This window comes from Grus americana, chromosome 12, assembly GCF_028858705.1.
Source record: "Grus americana isolate bGruAme1 chromosome 12, bGruAme1.mat, whole genome shotgun sequence".
Classification (NCBI taxonomy): domain Eukaryota; kingdom Metazoa; phylum Chordata; class Aves; order Gruiformes; family Gruidae; genus Grus; species Grus americana.
This window is the reverse complement of record NC_072863.1, coordinates 10,048,480-10,063,148: the sequence shown is the minus strand read 5'-3', so window position 1 is coordinate 10,063,148 and position 14,669 is coordinate 10,048,480. Positions and strand designations below refer to the sequence as shown.

The window sequence follows — 14,669 nt, the reverse complement described above, 5'->3', positions numbered from 1 at the left end:
TCCTTTTGGCAACAGCTTCTTCCCTTTCAAATGGATTTTTTTTCCCTAGCTGTAAATCAGCTTTAGAGTCTTGTATGTCTAAGAGACTAAATACCCCACTGCTCCAAATGAGACAAGTATTTTGCATTTCCATTTCCTCACCCATCAGGGAGAATTTTGTGTAAAATGCAGGAGAAATGTCAAAGTGATAAAATAGCATTGGTTTTGGTTCATTCTCTGGGTAGAACAGCTGATGTTATGGAAAACATCCAGCACTATCCGAACTTTGTGAAGATTGAATTCAAAGAGGTCAAATACTTTATAGGTACTGCTACATTTCAGTGACAATTTTACTGACTGACAAATACTACATCACCTGAGGTTTTTGACATAATTTCTTAGTTTACTGACTTAAACCTGAAATATATCTGAAATATTTTTTGCCAGGAAAGTTCACACTCTGGATGTGAGATGGACTCCCCATCTGCATTTATAGCCACAAACATTGGCTTTAGTTTCCTTCTACCAAACCACATCTACTCAGCTCCTCTTCAAAAAGTCTGTTTAACACAACTGATTTGCAAGATTATTTTTTAGCTGAGAACAATTAAGAACTCTAACAGATTCACTAGCTGTGATAATTAGCAGTCACTAAGCCTATCCTTGGGAATATAGAGCACACTGTCCTATTTTAGTCCTACCATAGTAAGGACTGAGAAAATAATGTAAATACCCGTTGCTCTCCCGAGCAGCTCCTTGGGATGGAGAGAATGGGGCAGAGTGATCTCTGCCCGCCTAGCTCAGAAGGTGTGTCATTTCGGTAAACACAGGCGATAAATTTAACTAGTCATCGTGACGCAAGCAAAAACTGTTGGCAGCCTGGGTGGAAACGCGTGCTACTCCCTTCTTACAGGAAGGGGTAGTTTTATGTTAATAACTCCTAGAAGCAGCCTTCTGGGCTCCTGCGGGTCCCCCTGTGTGCTCCCAGGCTGGCGGGGAGGCAGTGTCGCGGTGCCATCCGGGGCGGGATGCTGGGGAGGCTGCTGGGGCACAGCCTGGGGCTGTGGCAGCGGGTGGCTCGGCCGGTCCTGCATCCTGCCAGAGACATTGGCTACAAAGCAAAGGGCTCTCAGGATGCAGCTGTGCAGACGGCTAATCCAGGTAGGTAGAAAAGCTTTGGTCACTGTTTCATGCTGCAGCATGGAGGGAGGAAAAGGCGAGAAAATGACCCTTGTTCTTATGTGTGTCTCTGTTACTGCAGTGCGGTATCTCCTGGGGTTACAAACGCTCCCAAGACATGGAGCAAATTGAGACCTCTGACTAGCACAGTGCACAGGGATAAAAACAAGTTTTTTTGTGTTAAATAGTCCTCCTCCTCTGGCCGCAAATACAAACTGATACTTCATGTCAGGGAACCTGTTAATTAAAAAAAATAAATAAATGTTCCTCCTCCTACCCAGCTGCCAGGTTTCCAGAGGAGGACTGGTGCCAGGCTTGAACCCCTCTGCTCCCCCTGACGCTCCCTGCCACATTACATGCACAACTGTGCATCCCTGTGGCAGGCAGTGCCCTGGCTTACCCGGCAGGCAGCAGGCATGGGCTGCTCCCACATGGGCAAGCTCCCTGGCATGGAGATAGATAGTTTCTGTACCACCACTTCCTTGGCCATGCCGTTGCAGACTCCTCACCCTAGCAAGGCTGAACTGCATGGGGCTGCCTGTGCTCACGTGGGATGGCTGTGGGTTTCCAGCATGAGGCTTTGCCCTTGTTTTTCCTGGGATGGAGCCCATCCTTTTAGCAGTCCATCTTACTGCTTGCTGCAGATCTGATTCAGACACTTGTTGATATTTCAGATGTAGCTATCCTGGTCTCACTGGCACTCTCTAAGAGAAACAAGAGAAGCAGGAGATTAAATCTACCTGGGGGTCTGGGTGCCAAGATTTATACCTGGGATTTTTCAGCCATTCACAAGTCCTGGCATGCATGAGCAGGCCTGGGACCAAGGCACTCAATGTAATTTCACCATCTCAGCACAGGCAGGGAGAGATGCTCCCTGTGCCCTGTTCTGTAGAGGCAGTGATTTCCTTTCAGCCAAGCACCAGCAATCCAGCAACAGCCAAGGACTGCAGGACATCAAGACTGGGGGCATCTTCATGTTCATCCCTTCCTGCATGCCCTGATCACCCACAGAGAATTTCTAAACCCTAGTCCCACATCTGCAAGCACAGGACACCGTAATCTAGCATCTTGGGTGCACCTACCTGGGTGTGTGAGCAGTGCCAGCTACCTTGTGATGACCACCCGTACAGATGTGCAATGCAAAATCAAGATTTGAGCTAGCTGTTGCTCACTCTATTTTTGCAGGGTCTCCCTGCCACTGCCCTCATTGTGGCCTGTCATTGGGCTTGTTTCCATCAAGAGGAGCCAGAGTCCCTTTCTCATTGTGCTCACGGTGATAAGCATGCTAATGGCATCACCCTGGTAGTCTCGTGGGGTGTAATGTATCATCATTAGAGTACAGTAATGTGGTACCCAGCTTGCATGAGAACAACTACCAGCCTCCCACCAGGCTGTGTTTTAACAGACCTTGTCTCTCCATCAGTGCTTTCAGAAAGAGATGCTGTCGAGGAGTTATTAGTGCTGCTGGCAGTTTGCTTAACTCACTAGTTGGGCCATTTAAAAGCAAGATACAAGCAGGGTGATAGCATGCTGCGGGCTTGGGTGACTGCAGCCCCACATCCTTTCTCCCCTTAATCAGGAAGGCTAGAAGAGATTTTTAGTTTAAAACGTACCTAAACTAAAGGAAAGAAAAATTAAGCAAAATGAAATAAGCTGAAAATGTAACAAAGCATTTCACACCAGCTGCTAGGTCCTTTTGACATTAGAAAGCACATTTGGCTCTCACAGAATAGAAAAGTGCCATTCTGAACTTTCAATCCTTTTACCCCTGTAATGACAGCTTTTCTCCTCTTCCCTTCTTTAAGCTTAGCTCACTGTTTTCTTTTATAAAATCTCTTACAGGTTACAAAGCTTTCAAAAATGACAGAATGCCTACAAATTTTGATAAAAAGGTGTTAGTATGGGCAGGACGCTTTAAAAAGGAGGAGGACATTCCCAAGCACATATCGTAAGTAGACTGGTCTGAATGATGCTTTTGGATGTGAACACACAGATTGAGACCCCAGTCTACATTACCCAGAATTGTGCCCACATGGTGAGGGTTAGTGCTCCTCCATGCTGACAGGACCTGCTGCTACTGGTGTCCAAAAATAATCTGAATTTTTGGGAAAATGAACTTTTTATCACGCCCCGTGAAGTAAACTGGATTCCCTTGCAGATACCGTACATTTCAGACTAAGTTGAAGTGTCTTCTGCAGGACAAATGGCTTTGTAACTCAGAAGTCACCATGGTAAAATATCATCCACTTTGGGTTTTTGCATGCTTTGCTAGATTTTATTGATTAGCAATAAATAATGCTGCATACATTTTAAAAAGAAGTCGGGGCTATACACAGCTTTGGTGACAGACATCTGCAATGAGTTCCTCATGTCTGGGCTATGGTTTCACCTCCTTGTTGGGATATTTTGCTAAAGGATTGTTACTCAGTTTTGGAGATCCAATGCTTCCTGACTTGTGACATCCTGGGGGCTCCTCCAGCTGGCCTTCCCCTTGCAGGTGTAAGTAAGTCTATGGCTGGATATGGTTTCATGAATGACTCATTGCCATGCTGCAGTCTCTTGTAAGCATGAACTGTTGGATAAATGCCGTGAGTCACTCATGGAAGGTGGTGGAGATTTCCCAGCAGTGGCTGTGGCTGCTCAGCTGCTTGGGAAGACAGCTCCGGACAGATGGTGCAGTTGTCCGCTCCAGCTCAGGCTCAGCCTCCCACCACAGGCAGATGTCTGTGGGGCTGGTGCCAGCTGCCTGGCAGAGGGCTGCACTGCAGTGGGACAGGGCTCAAAGCATCACATGCAGCAGATGGGGATGTGGCCACAGACCACTGTGCCTCTTCACTCTGTGAAAACTCTCCATTGCTCTTACCCAAACTGTCATGCATGTGCTTTTGTTCCACTGAGGGTGGCATTGCCTGGCCGTGGTGGCATGGGCCCAGTGTCTCCTGGTGCTGTGCAGCATGCCATGCCCTGCCCTGCAACACCCAAAGCTGGGCCCCTCGTAATCCTATTAGCATGATGAAAAGCCTTTCCTGTCCCTGTCATTTTTCAGGTGTTCACTCTCAAATGCAATAAAAGAAGGCAGAAGAGCAGGATTTGTTATTCCTGTTGTTACTGATGACTGTTGGGAGTAGCAATACCCCACCTGTGTGAGAGGGTGGCTAAATCTTTCCCCCATAGCTAATCTTTTGAGTCCTCCTTTAAGTACTTGCAGAAAGACAAGGCTGAAACATATTGTACATTAATAGGCAGTTGCTGGAAGACTTGAGGATTCATTACCCAGCTCCTCATGATCTCATTTCACACATGCTGGTGCAGGATGGAAACTCTGCTCTGTCATCTGCAGGTCTGAGGTCCTCGACGCAGCAAGGAACAGCGTCAGGATAAAGGTTTGCTACATCATGATTGCACTGACCTTGCTGGGCTGTTTGGTGATGGTAATCACAGGCAAAGAAGTGAGTATTGTTTCTGGGTGAACTAATCCAAACTAATGTTTGGTCTATGGATGGTTTCAGTGTAAATAAGCACCTGGGTAACAGATATGTTTGAGAATAAGTCCATATAAGCAATATTTGCACAGGATCTGTATCACCCCATTCTCCAGAGGAGAGATTGGCATGGGGAAGCACAACTTACTGGTTAATCTGTTCCTTCTGACCCACCTTGCCATAAATCTGTGCAGTACAATGCTCTGTATTGTAGTATCTTGGCAAGAGGCCAGTCCAAAGGTTGTGGAGTAGCTCAATGTCAATGACCCTGGTCCTGCCCTGCATCCATGGGTCATGAGGCTCCCGTGGTCCTGCCCGCCTAGCCTGCGTACCACCATGGCCACCAAGAGCTGTGACACTTGCTTCTTCCCATCCCAGTGGTGGGGAAGGAAGGTCTCCAGCCTGACTTGCATGTCCTAGCGCACCTATAAACAATTTACAGTGTAATTGTCCTGCTAATCAGAGCTGCAAATTCTGAAGATTTGGTAAAACAAGGAAACACATTAACTTCTGTCACTGCAAAATATCAAAAAGGACAGTGGGATGTAAAAACAAGTGGAGCAAATGTGGTTGGAAATGTGTGCGTGCAATGACTTTCACCACTTCTTTTCAAGGCTGCTAAAAGGGATCACACGCTGCTGAGGATGAACATAGAAAAGAAGGCCAAATGGAGGGCTGAAGCGGAGACGGATGAGGAGGCAGCTGTTGGGAAGCCACAATGATTGGGAACAGATTTATTTTAACAGCGGGAAATAAGTGATTTGCACACATGGCATGTGTACCTGTCTTCATTTAACTCTTTGGAGCTTTTTCACTGAAACTCTCAGGGCAAAGACTTCACTGCTTAAAAACTGCTCCATACAAACTGGGAAACTCCTATGGAAACTCCAACAGCTGCTTTCTGTGGCCTCTGGTCTTTGGCACTGGCCTCTGCTGAAATATAGAAATGTCTTCTAAACTGGAAAGTGTGGGAAGGACAGATGCAGGACTCCCCAGCTCAGGTGCTGCTGATGCTCAGCAGGGCCACGGGGCTGCCTCCTCACAGTCAGGAAGGATGTAGCCCTACATTAGAGAGCATCCCATTCTATGCAATGCCTCTAGGGCAACAGCCTTGGCCAAAGTGACCCGGAGCAGGGGGGAAAGGAGTCTGAGATATGTTTTGCAAGCACGAAGAGGTCAATTATCTCTATCTCTGAGCCTGCTGCCCTCACTGTCCCCTCTCCCTCCCCAGCCCCTCACAGTGTCCCATGGCTGGGGGAGAAGGGGAATATGAGCATGAAGAGGGGCTGGGAAGATGGAGGGGTGTGAGCAGACCCTGATGACTGATTTGAGCCAAAAGGGGCTTTGGGCCAGAGGAGGTGGCAGTGATTTGGAGTGGTAGTGTGGGCATGCGGAGTGATTTGGTGTCTGTGGGACAGCCTGGGATACCCAAGCCTGGCCTGGAGGCACCTCTCATCCTGTTGTACCTCACTGGTTTTTCATCTTCTGCTTCCAGTCATTGTCATGGAAGTTCTCTAGCACTTGCTTAGCTGTGATTTTAGTCAGGAGTAATTGTTAATACATGATATGCTAAAACTGGATTCTTTTTAATCATCATAGTTCATTAATTCATAATATAACAGCTGTCCAATTACATCTAAAACAAACGCATCTCTTCACAGCTTCATTTAAAGCGCCACCAAACTCTCTCAGATGATGTTTAACAGATGGGAGAGATCCTAATGAAATATGGAAAGTTTTGCTGTCATGAGGTGATTAAACTGCAAGACAGGCCTTGTTCATGCTTATGGGTGCTGACAGTCTGAGCCCCTGCACATTGCTCGTAACCCCTCAAGCCCCGTAAGACAGGCTGGTGGAGCTGGGTGCACTGCATGGGGTGCCAAAGGACGTAGAGTGACAAAATCCAGCCATCTTACCCTGGCTGCCAGAGGAGACTGCAAATGCTGTAACCACACTCAGCCTTTGTGCAGTGTACTGAGCATTACACCAAGGCTTGGCCTTTGCAAGGTTTATTACTCGAAGCAATTGCCCTTGTGCTCCGGGGGAGTCTGGAAGCTACTGCTCAGGTCTCAGAGGTTTAGTGTGTCAAAAATCACGTCCACTTATCGCTGGTGTGTCACTACATGAACAAGCTGCTGGCAAGGACAGGCTGGGGCATTGGCAGGTGGTCAGCAGTTGTTGGGCTCTGGGACTCCATCTCCTCTGCCTGTGGTTGTGGAGCAGCTCTTTCCCTCTGATACTGCTTAGGAGCACTTTTCTCCACATTGCACATCTGTTCAGGATGAGGAGCATGTATGAGGGGGATGTTACATCTGTCACATCTCAGTGTTTGCAGTGCTTGTTTCCAACTCACAGCCCTGTGCAGTACAATTCACCAAAAGTGATGTCTGCTCCCTGTAGTATTCCTCACGAAGCGCATCTCAGGGAATTGAAAACAATGGTCTAGGACAAGCACAGAGTGAGCAAATCTCTGCTGACCAGGCACTTGCCTGCACAGGTAACATGGGCTCTTTCATTTTACATGACCTGGTTTTCTAGGTTAGTGCAATAAACTTCAAGAATTACCTCAGAGTTAGTGTTCATTTGGAGATAAACTAAAACAGCTCTGGTCAGTCTTTTAGATGATTTTTTTTTCAATTCTTAAATGGCTTTCATGTGCCCTTTTTAAGAAGGCACATGTAACACTTAAAGGAATCCATTTTGATGCTTGTAAACAAATACGCATCCACACTCTGAGCTTCCCTGACTTAAGCAGGAAAGGAGATGACCATGACCGTAGTCATATATAAAGAACAAGTAAATCAATCGTGACTTGTTGCACTCTGCTCTGCACTTCCCTCTGCCTGGAAAAAGAAAAAACTGCTTCAGGTGTGAGCTATTATCAAATCCTCTTAAGCAGCTTTGGTCTCTGTTGACTAGTGCATAAAGCTGCTGCATTACACATCATCATTAAGAAAAAGAAAAAAATCTATTCCTCCTCCCTGAGCCACTGATGATGGGCCACTTCTGAGCGATCAGATGACCCAGGTGCTCTTGGGCTCTCACAAAGAGCTATGACTATTATGTAGGGAATAATCCTTTACCAGTCCCAGCTACATGATTATTCATTTTAATATCATAATATTCCCCCAAAAAATCAATCAGAGTAATTGCTGGCTTGCACTCAGTTGGTGGTGGGTGGCTGCTGGCACTGGTGTAGCACAGCCTCGGCTGGAGCCACCCCCTGTAGTATTTGGAGATGCCAGCAGAGGACATTGCACTACTGATGCCTCTCCAACACTGGGACTTATCACTGCTTGTTAAAATCAGTTTCCATCTGTGTTTGCAAAGTCCTTTGACTCTTCTCTTGAAAAGCCACTAATTAACACAGCTTCCTGACTGTATAATTGGCTAATCCTCACCACCTTAGGGTTGTGGTGGGGTTTTTTATTTCCCCTCCCATCTATATTGCTTCAGTGTCACACCTGATCCCCCATTTAAAAAAGGGATGGGAGTTGCTATTAGGTAGGAGCTATTCTTTCCTTTTTAATTGCATGCCCTTATTTTCTCAGCTTGGCCCTGAGGACATTGTGAGGGGGCTGGCTCCTCTCCAAGGCAGGGGATGGAGTTGACAGTACTGGTTTGCCATGATGCTTATGGAGACCAAGGGTGAGTCCTTTCAACTCTTGCTTCTTCATTTATTGTTCTGTACTGGGAGGAAAGAATGCTTCCTCCCTTGCAGAATTTTTGCTGTTTTAATGAACTCTTATATGGAAATGGTTAACAATGTGCTGGTGGCTGGTGCCATAGAGATTTGCATTATAATAACAATTATTGGGGTAGATTTTCCCTAGTAGCTGAAGTAGATCTAATTCTGCTTCCATTAAAATCAGTGCTGCAGTTCCTCCTGGCTGTGGATTATGGGTATCATCCACCATATTTTAAAGTTTCAGTGATTTCTGGAGACTCAGCTTCCCTAGGGAGCCAGGCTGCTGTGAGGCAGAGCTGGGTGCACCGAGCTTTCTTCTGCCAAGGTGGTGAGATCAAACTCAAAAAAAGGTGGGAGGCATTGTGAGCATCCCACTGCCTTGGAGGAAAAGTGTGAGATGGGAAAGTCTGAGCTTGGTCCCTTCCTTACTCATTTTACCTCTCTCTTTGACCTACTCAGGGGGTTTCTAGTGACACTTGATTTCTTTCTATCCATCTGCTATGTGCAGTTCTCCCTGGGATGCGGCAAGGCTGATGTGATCCTGCACTTGCAAAGGACTTTTTCCCTGGATGCAGATGAAATCTTGCCATTCAGAAAGATCTCATTTTAAAGACTTCACTGTTCTTCCAGTGTTTAGTCTCTCACCAAGCTGGGAAACTGCTGCTTATTTTAAGGCTGAATGCACCCAGCTTCAGCTTCTAGACAGTGGATATATTGTCTTCAATATGGAATATAAAACACCCCATCTCAACTCTATCCTGTGTGCAACTAGTCACCCCTCAGCTATTGTCTGCAGTAGGATTCCTGCTATGTTCAAAACACTTGTAGTTTCTAACCATTGCTTGTGGGTATCACTGGCTTACTGGTCAGTTAAGTGATCAACATTATAGTGAATTTACTCCTGTATCAAGTGATTTACAACAGTAGTAGCCCCTTCAAAAACAATCCACATAGATTTTTTTTGTTTGTTTTAGCATAGAATCAATAATCTAGTACTTTTTTGGAATGAAAGGATGTAAAAGCTTTCCAGACTTTACTGACTACCTTGGAAAATTAAAAAGGACAGTGGTTATGCATTAGAAACTTGTTCTCTGTCTGTGCCCAAGGCACCAGTGCCTACGGGAGCAGCACGGCCAGCCAGTGGCTGCAAATCTGCTTTTGTTCCTGGGACTGCCAAGGGTTAGTTCAAAGGAACTTCAGGTTGAAGGTCTCCTCTGGGTGAGATGCAATGATGGTTTGGATCTGTAAAAGGACCTGCTCCCTATTACCACAAAGATCTTTCCAGCTTGGAGCAGCCTCATGCTTTCTCCTTTACTCAGCATCATTGCAGCAAATAAGCACTGGCTGCTGCTGGCCCACAGGTACCTGGGGTCCTCATGCCCATCGTGATTTCAGAGATGCCTTAAGCACCACTCTCCTGTTTGGATTTGGCATTCTAGCCTAGCAGGAAAGCAAGGCCAATGTTCAATAATTTGAATTAATAAATGGATCATTCATTAATGGATTGAGGTAGTATTAAAGCCATTTTCCATGGTTAAGTAGTTTGATGATCATTAGTACTGTATGATTTATTGCAAAATATCTGTGATGGTCATATGACGAGTAGGTAGCTCCTGAAGGGCTCTGAAAGGACATGGCCACTTCATTTCTTTGCTTTGTGAAGGATCCAGACACAAACCTCAACACTACATTAGTCTAGCTGGCTTCACACCTTGTTTGTGCATGAGACAGCTTTCTACATCGAAATCTAAAGCTGGGATCTGACTCTTCCTCTGTGGCACTGCCTTCCTCAGTGAAGGGACCCAAACCTTGAGCTATTTGGGCAGGGACTGATGTTTGCTGGGTGTGCGAGGGCTTGGTATAGGGAGGAGGTCAGTCTGGAACAGGATTTCATAGGAAAGAGTTGGGCTCACTCATGGCTTATGTATGCTCTGCAGTGTGAACAGAGTTATCAGAAACCGCTGGTGAGACTAGAACAGAAAATTGAGCGATTTGCATGCTGGTCTGTAATACACTTCTCCCAGATGATGTATGGTCCTGAGACTTTTCTAAATGAAATGGAAAACAAAATAGTCCAATGAATTAGTCATATGCTAATTACAATCATGCCTGATGGTTCATATTTCTGTTTTTGCAGAATGTATGAATGCAAACGCAACTCTTAGCTCCCCAGTAGCTATTTTATCATTGTTTAAGCATTGTCCTGCAACAAATTTCTAACAGCAGGGCTATAATCTTTACCAACGACATCCATTAGGGCTGTAAAGATGTCATTAAAGCAACGCTGCTCCAGGGGGGATGGAACAATCTCCAGTATGGTTTCAGGGGCTGGAGTAAACCTTCAAAGGTAGGCAGTTAAATATCCCAGCATTTCAGTGCTCTAAGCCCCGTGAGAGGGCAATTTTACTCAACAAAAAAACCTTAACGCAAACAAAAATACAACTATTGCATGTTGTTCTCTCCCACTCATTTCCTTTTTTCTTCTCCTAAGAGCAGTTGTGCAGGTGGCACAGGGGATGCTGTGAGCTGGGGACAGCTCGGCACTCACTGCTGTGGCATGAGCCCACGCATGTAGCTGTGGGATGCCGTGGGGCTGCCAAGCACTGCACAGTGAAACTCTGCAGAAATGGGTAAGGACCTGCCTGTGGAGCTGCAGTATCTAATGTGCCAATTCCCACAGCCTCTCTGTAGCTGCTAATGTTTAGTGTTTGAGGACTTTTTAATCTTCTTTCCTCTTGTTGCCTTTGCTGAATGCATTAGGGAGGGATTTTGAGCTCATATCAGGTGAAGATGGTGAAGATCCAGGTGTCTGCGGACTTCCATGGGTGACAGCTGGATGTGTGAATATCTCCTGCTGCTGGGAGGACACAGGTGTCCTACCAAGATGGGCTCTGGGAGCCAATGAAGAAACTGCACAGGCTAAGAAGCAGAGACAGCTGCTGCTCAGATGGCACTTTGCATACAGCTCCCCAAAGGTGGCCGATTCCCTCCCGGTGTTCTTTGCTCCAGGCCAAACTCTGACCTGGCACCTGGGTTCTCTGCAGCAGATGGTGCCATCCTCCCAAAAGCCAGGCTGTGAGAGCCCAGCTGCTCTGGGGATCCCAGGGCAGCATCAGCTCAGCCAGGACAGGTGAGAGCTGCAGCCCCACAACCTGGGGTTTTGACCTGCCCATGGGGTGACAAGGCTGGGAACGGGGTGCCTGGCTGTGGGGGAGCAGAGTGGTATATCTGCCCTGCTGTCACATCCTTCCTCTGGTCAACCCACCAGCACAGGCAGTCGCTGTGATTCACTGTTCTTAACTTCCCACAACACATGGACTCTACAGTGTTCACCAGGTGGGACACTGGCCTTCTTTTTAACAAGTTCTTAATGTACAGTCTCTGCCTCAGGGCTGGTCTTCTTTGGGAAGAACTAGGACAGAGTGTTCAGCAGAGCAACTGGAGCCCAAATATTTTATTTGTCTTCAATTAGCCAGAGAGAAATAATAATAATAAAAAAAAATCCTGGCAAAAGTGTGCCTGCATATGAGCCTGAGTCACCCATCTCCAGATCCTCTTTCTGTGCACAGTTATGCATCAGCCTGGAAAATGATTTGCAATATCCCTCAAGTTTTGTCCTTTACACATATATTTACATAAAGGAAAGTAAAATCTTTGCAGCCTACCTTTATCTCAAAAGTAGGTTTCCCTTGAGACAGAGTGAAATAGTGTGTCAGTCTCATCTGAAGGAGGAATGATGCAAATTTTGCTTTCAGCCCTGTGGAAGGAAACTGAAAGTTTTGCACTGGTAAGAGGCAATCAAGACTCTGCTTTCTTACTGCGGCGGGATGATCTAACCCCTGCCTTACTCAGCAGCTCCCAAAGTATACCACAAAGGCAGTCAGTGCCATGTCATCCCTTTTACAGGTGGGTAAATCTGCACCCTTGGGAGCAGAGCTGCTCTGAGAGGGGCAAGTGCAGGCTGGCATGGGCATCCCTCCTTTATGAACTTGTTTAGCTTTTAGAGCTGAGAACTTAGGATGAGTGGGGTTTAAGGGCTGGGGTTTGGGGGGCTAAGAAGGGGTGTCCCATTACCCAGGGGCCTGGAGGTGCTGCTGAGCTCTCCCTAAGACCCCCCTGTAGTGGCCAGCCCCTGTGGGGCTCCCCTGGAAGCATACCAGAAAGGGTATCACTAATGAGTGGTGATATTTAATATAGAAAGTGGCAGAGTGCAGAAATATTCACAAGCCTGGGAGGGAGATGGGGGAAACAGCCCAAGTGTGACACAAGAGAAGACAGGGCTTTGCCCCCCTCTTTCTCTTTCCTCCCTGTTAGCAATGTTTTCATCAACAAGGAAAAGTGATTTGAGTTGCTTTTACACATCAGCCAGGGATCATGACCTGGAAATTAAGGCAGCCTTCTGTATGCACTTATCAGCCCTCTCACAGAGGCTTGGCCAGGGTCTGGATGTTCTCACACAGCAGTTGGTGCAAGCTCTGCACTTCCTGGCTAATGTGCTCCCTTGCTGCTCTGTATGCAAGCATACTTCTATAAACAGCAAAAAACCTGTGTACTTAACCAATGAAACAGGTATAGGAGCACCGACATCCAGGCATCAGTGCTGAGATAACGGCTCTCTTGGAAACTAACCCTCTGCATAGGCTGAACCATTATAATTTCTAACTCTACAGCTATTATCCTCCATTATCCCACCGCTGTCTCGCTTCCCTTGCTGGAGTATGCACTGTGTCATATGCCATCTTTCAGCCCATGATTAGTGTCCTTGAGTCCCCAGCACCGATCCCCCTGGATGCTATGTGGTTGGGGCAACTTGGGTGCTCACCAGCTCACGGTGTTTGACTGAGTGTTGCTGTAACTTGCTCAAGTTTTGCAGCCTGGCAAACCCAGTTTCCACAAGGAAAAGCTCAGCACTGTATGCACTGCTCATCATGCGCATTGTGCATCCAGGCTAATAACATACTTATGTATTTTACCAGCTGATTCACATATTGGCCGATAAAGCGTGTTGCTGAAGGGGAAACCTGTCTGCCTGCTGTAAAATGGTGTGTTTAAATCAACTGTGTGCTGTTTGCCTGGCTCCACAAACCCAGGAGCAGTTTTACAGCACTGGTCCTCTAGAAACACGGGCTTTGCTCTGGAGAGGCAGAGGAGCAGGCAACAGCTCGTGGTCTGAGATGAGGGAGTCGGAAACACACGTTCACGTAAACTGCCCTGCTAAGAAGTGCAAAATTCTGCGGTTTTGAACTATGAGCCATTTGATGCTTAATTTTGGAAGTGTAGATCAAGTGCCCCAGAAAAAGGAGGATTGTGTGATATGGTCACAATGGTTTTTGTAATACAGGCAGCGAGCGAAGCACTGGGGACTGTAGGACTGGGAGCTTGGTGCCCATGGCTCTGCCTGCTGCTGTAGGGCAGGATGCAGCAGTGCTTGGCACACTCATGTGTGTGTTTAGTGCTACCCTGCAACTTCCAAATTTGCTGCTAAAAAGTAAAAGCCAGTGACCCCTTCCCTGTGCTTCTGGCAGGGGTGGCATGGCCAGTGCTTGTGCAGAGGAGAAGCAGCATCACTCTGCAGGCTGTGCAAGGGCTGAGCTGAATGCAATGCAGCCTGATGCAGGGCTGGCAGCATCTCCTGAACCTCTCCTGAGGCTGAGAACATCGAAAAGCCTTGTGAGCCTTTGGACAGAAGGTTAGCAAGGTTTTTTGTGGCTGAAGAACTCCTGCTTCATCCTAGCTGCCAGCTGTGTTTGTGCCCTGGTTTTGGGCACTGCTCTGACCTAGTGCCCTGCCACAAAACCAGGAGTTGTGTCCCAAGGCTGTGTTTGATCCATAGCTCGGCCCGATCTCAGCCCACCTATATCAGCCTGCCAAATGCTCTGCTCTTAGCCAGGTGGCACCCATGCAGACTGTCTGTCCTTGGTCTGGGGTGGGACCTTGCTGGGGTGGCTGCAGGGGCTTGCTCAAGGCAAACCCACTGCTCTGGTGCACCTGCACCAACATCCTCCTAGTGTGTGTCCCCTCCCCTCCATCTCTTGTGAGAGAGGAACGGGGCTCCAAGCTACATTTTAAAATGCAAAATCACAGCCTGATAGCTATGGAAAGTTAACCTTGGTGCAAGAACCACTGCAAAGACTCTGATTTTAATTGACTGGAGAATTGCTTTTAACCTAAGTTGAAACTAGAAGCAGATTTGCATAACAATCCATCTAAAAGCTGCCTCCCACAGCCAGAACAAGGAAACCTGTTTCTGCTCGGTTTTATGTTTTAAGTGCTTCTGACAATGGAGCAATTCAGTGTTTAAATACAATTTGCAGGCTCTACAGCAACAGCCTGCTGCAGAG

General features: G+C 47.0%; 1 protein-coding gene across 2 annotated transcripts in view; it reads left to right on the top strand.

The window, feature by feature from the left end:
• Nucleotides 1–847: 847 nt before the first annotated feature.
• LOC129212040 (protein FAM162B-like) overlaps nt 848–14,669 on the top strand; it is a 55,875-nt gene continuing 42,053 nt past the window's right edge. The window contains exons 1-4 of one of the 2 annotated variants that reach the window (XM_054840080.1): nt 848–1,140; nt 3,001–3,106; nt 4,499–4,607; nt 5,255–6,286. In XM_054840080.1, the coding sequence (XP_054696055.1) occupies nt 1,008–1,140; nt 3,001–3,106; nt 4,499–4,607; nt 5,255–5,362 (456 nt within the window). In that variant the 5' untranslated portion in view covers nt 848–1,007 and the 3' untranslated portion in view covers nt 5,363–6,286. Of the gene's footprint in view, nt 1,141–3,000; nt 3,107–4,498; nt 4,608–5,254; nt 6,287–14,669 lie in introns of those variants that run through there. The other variant, XM_054840081.1, reaches the window with a different exon arrangement.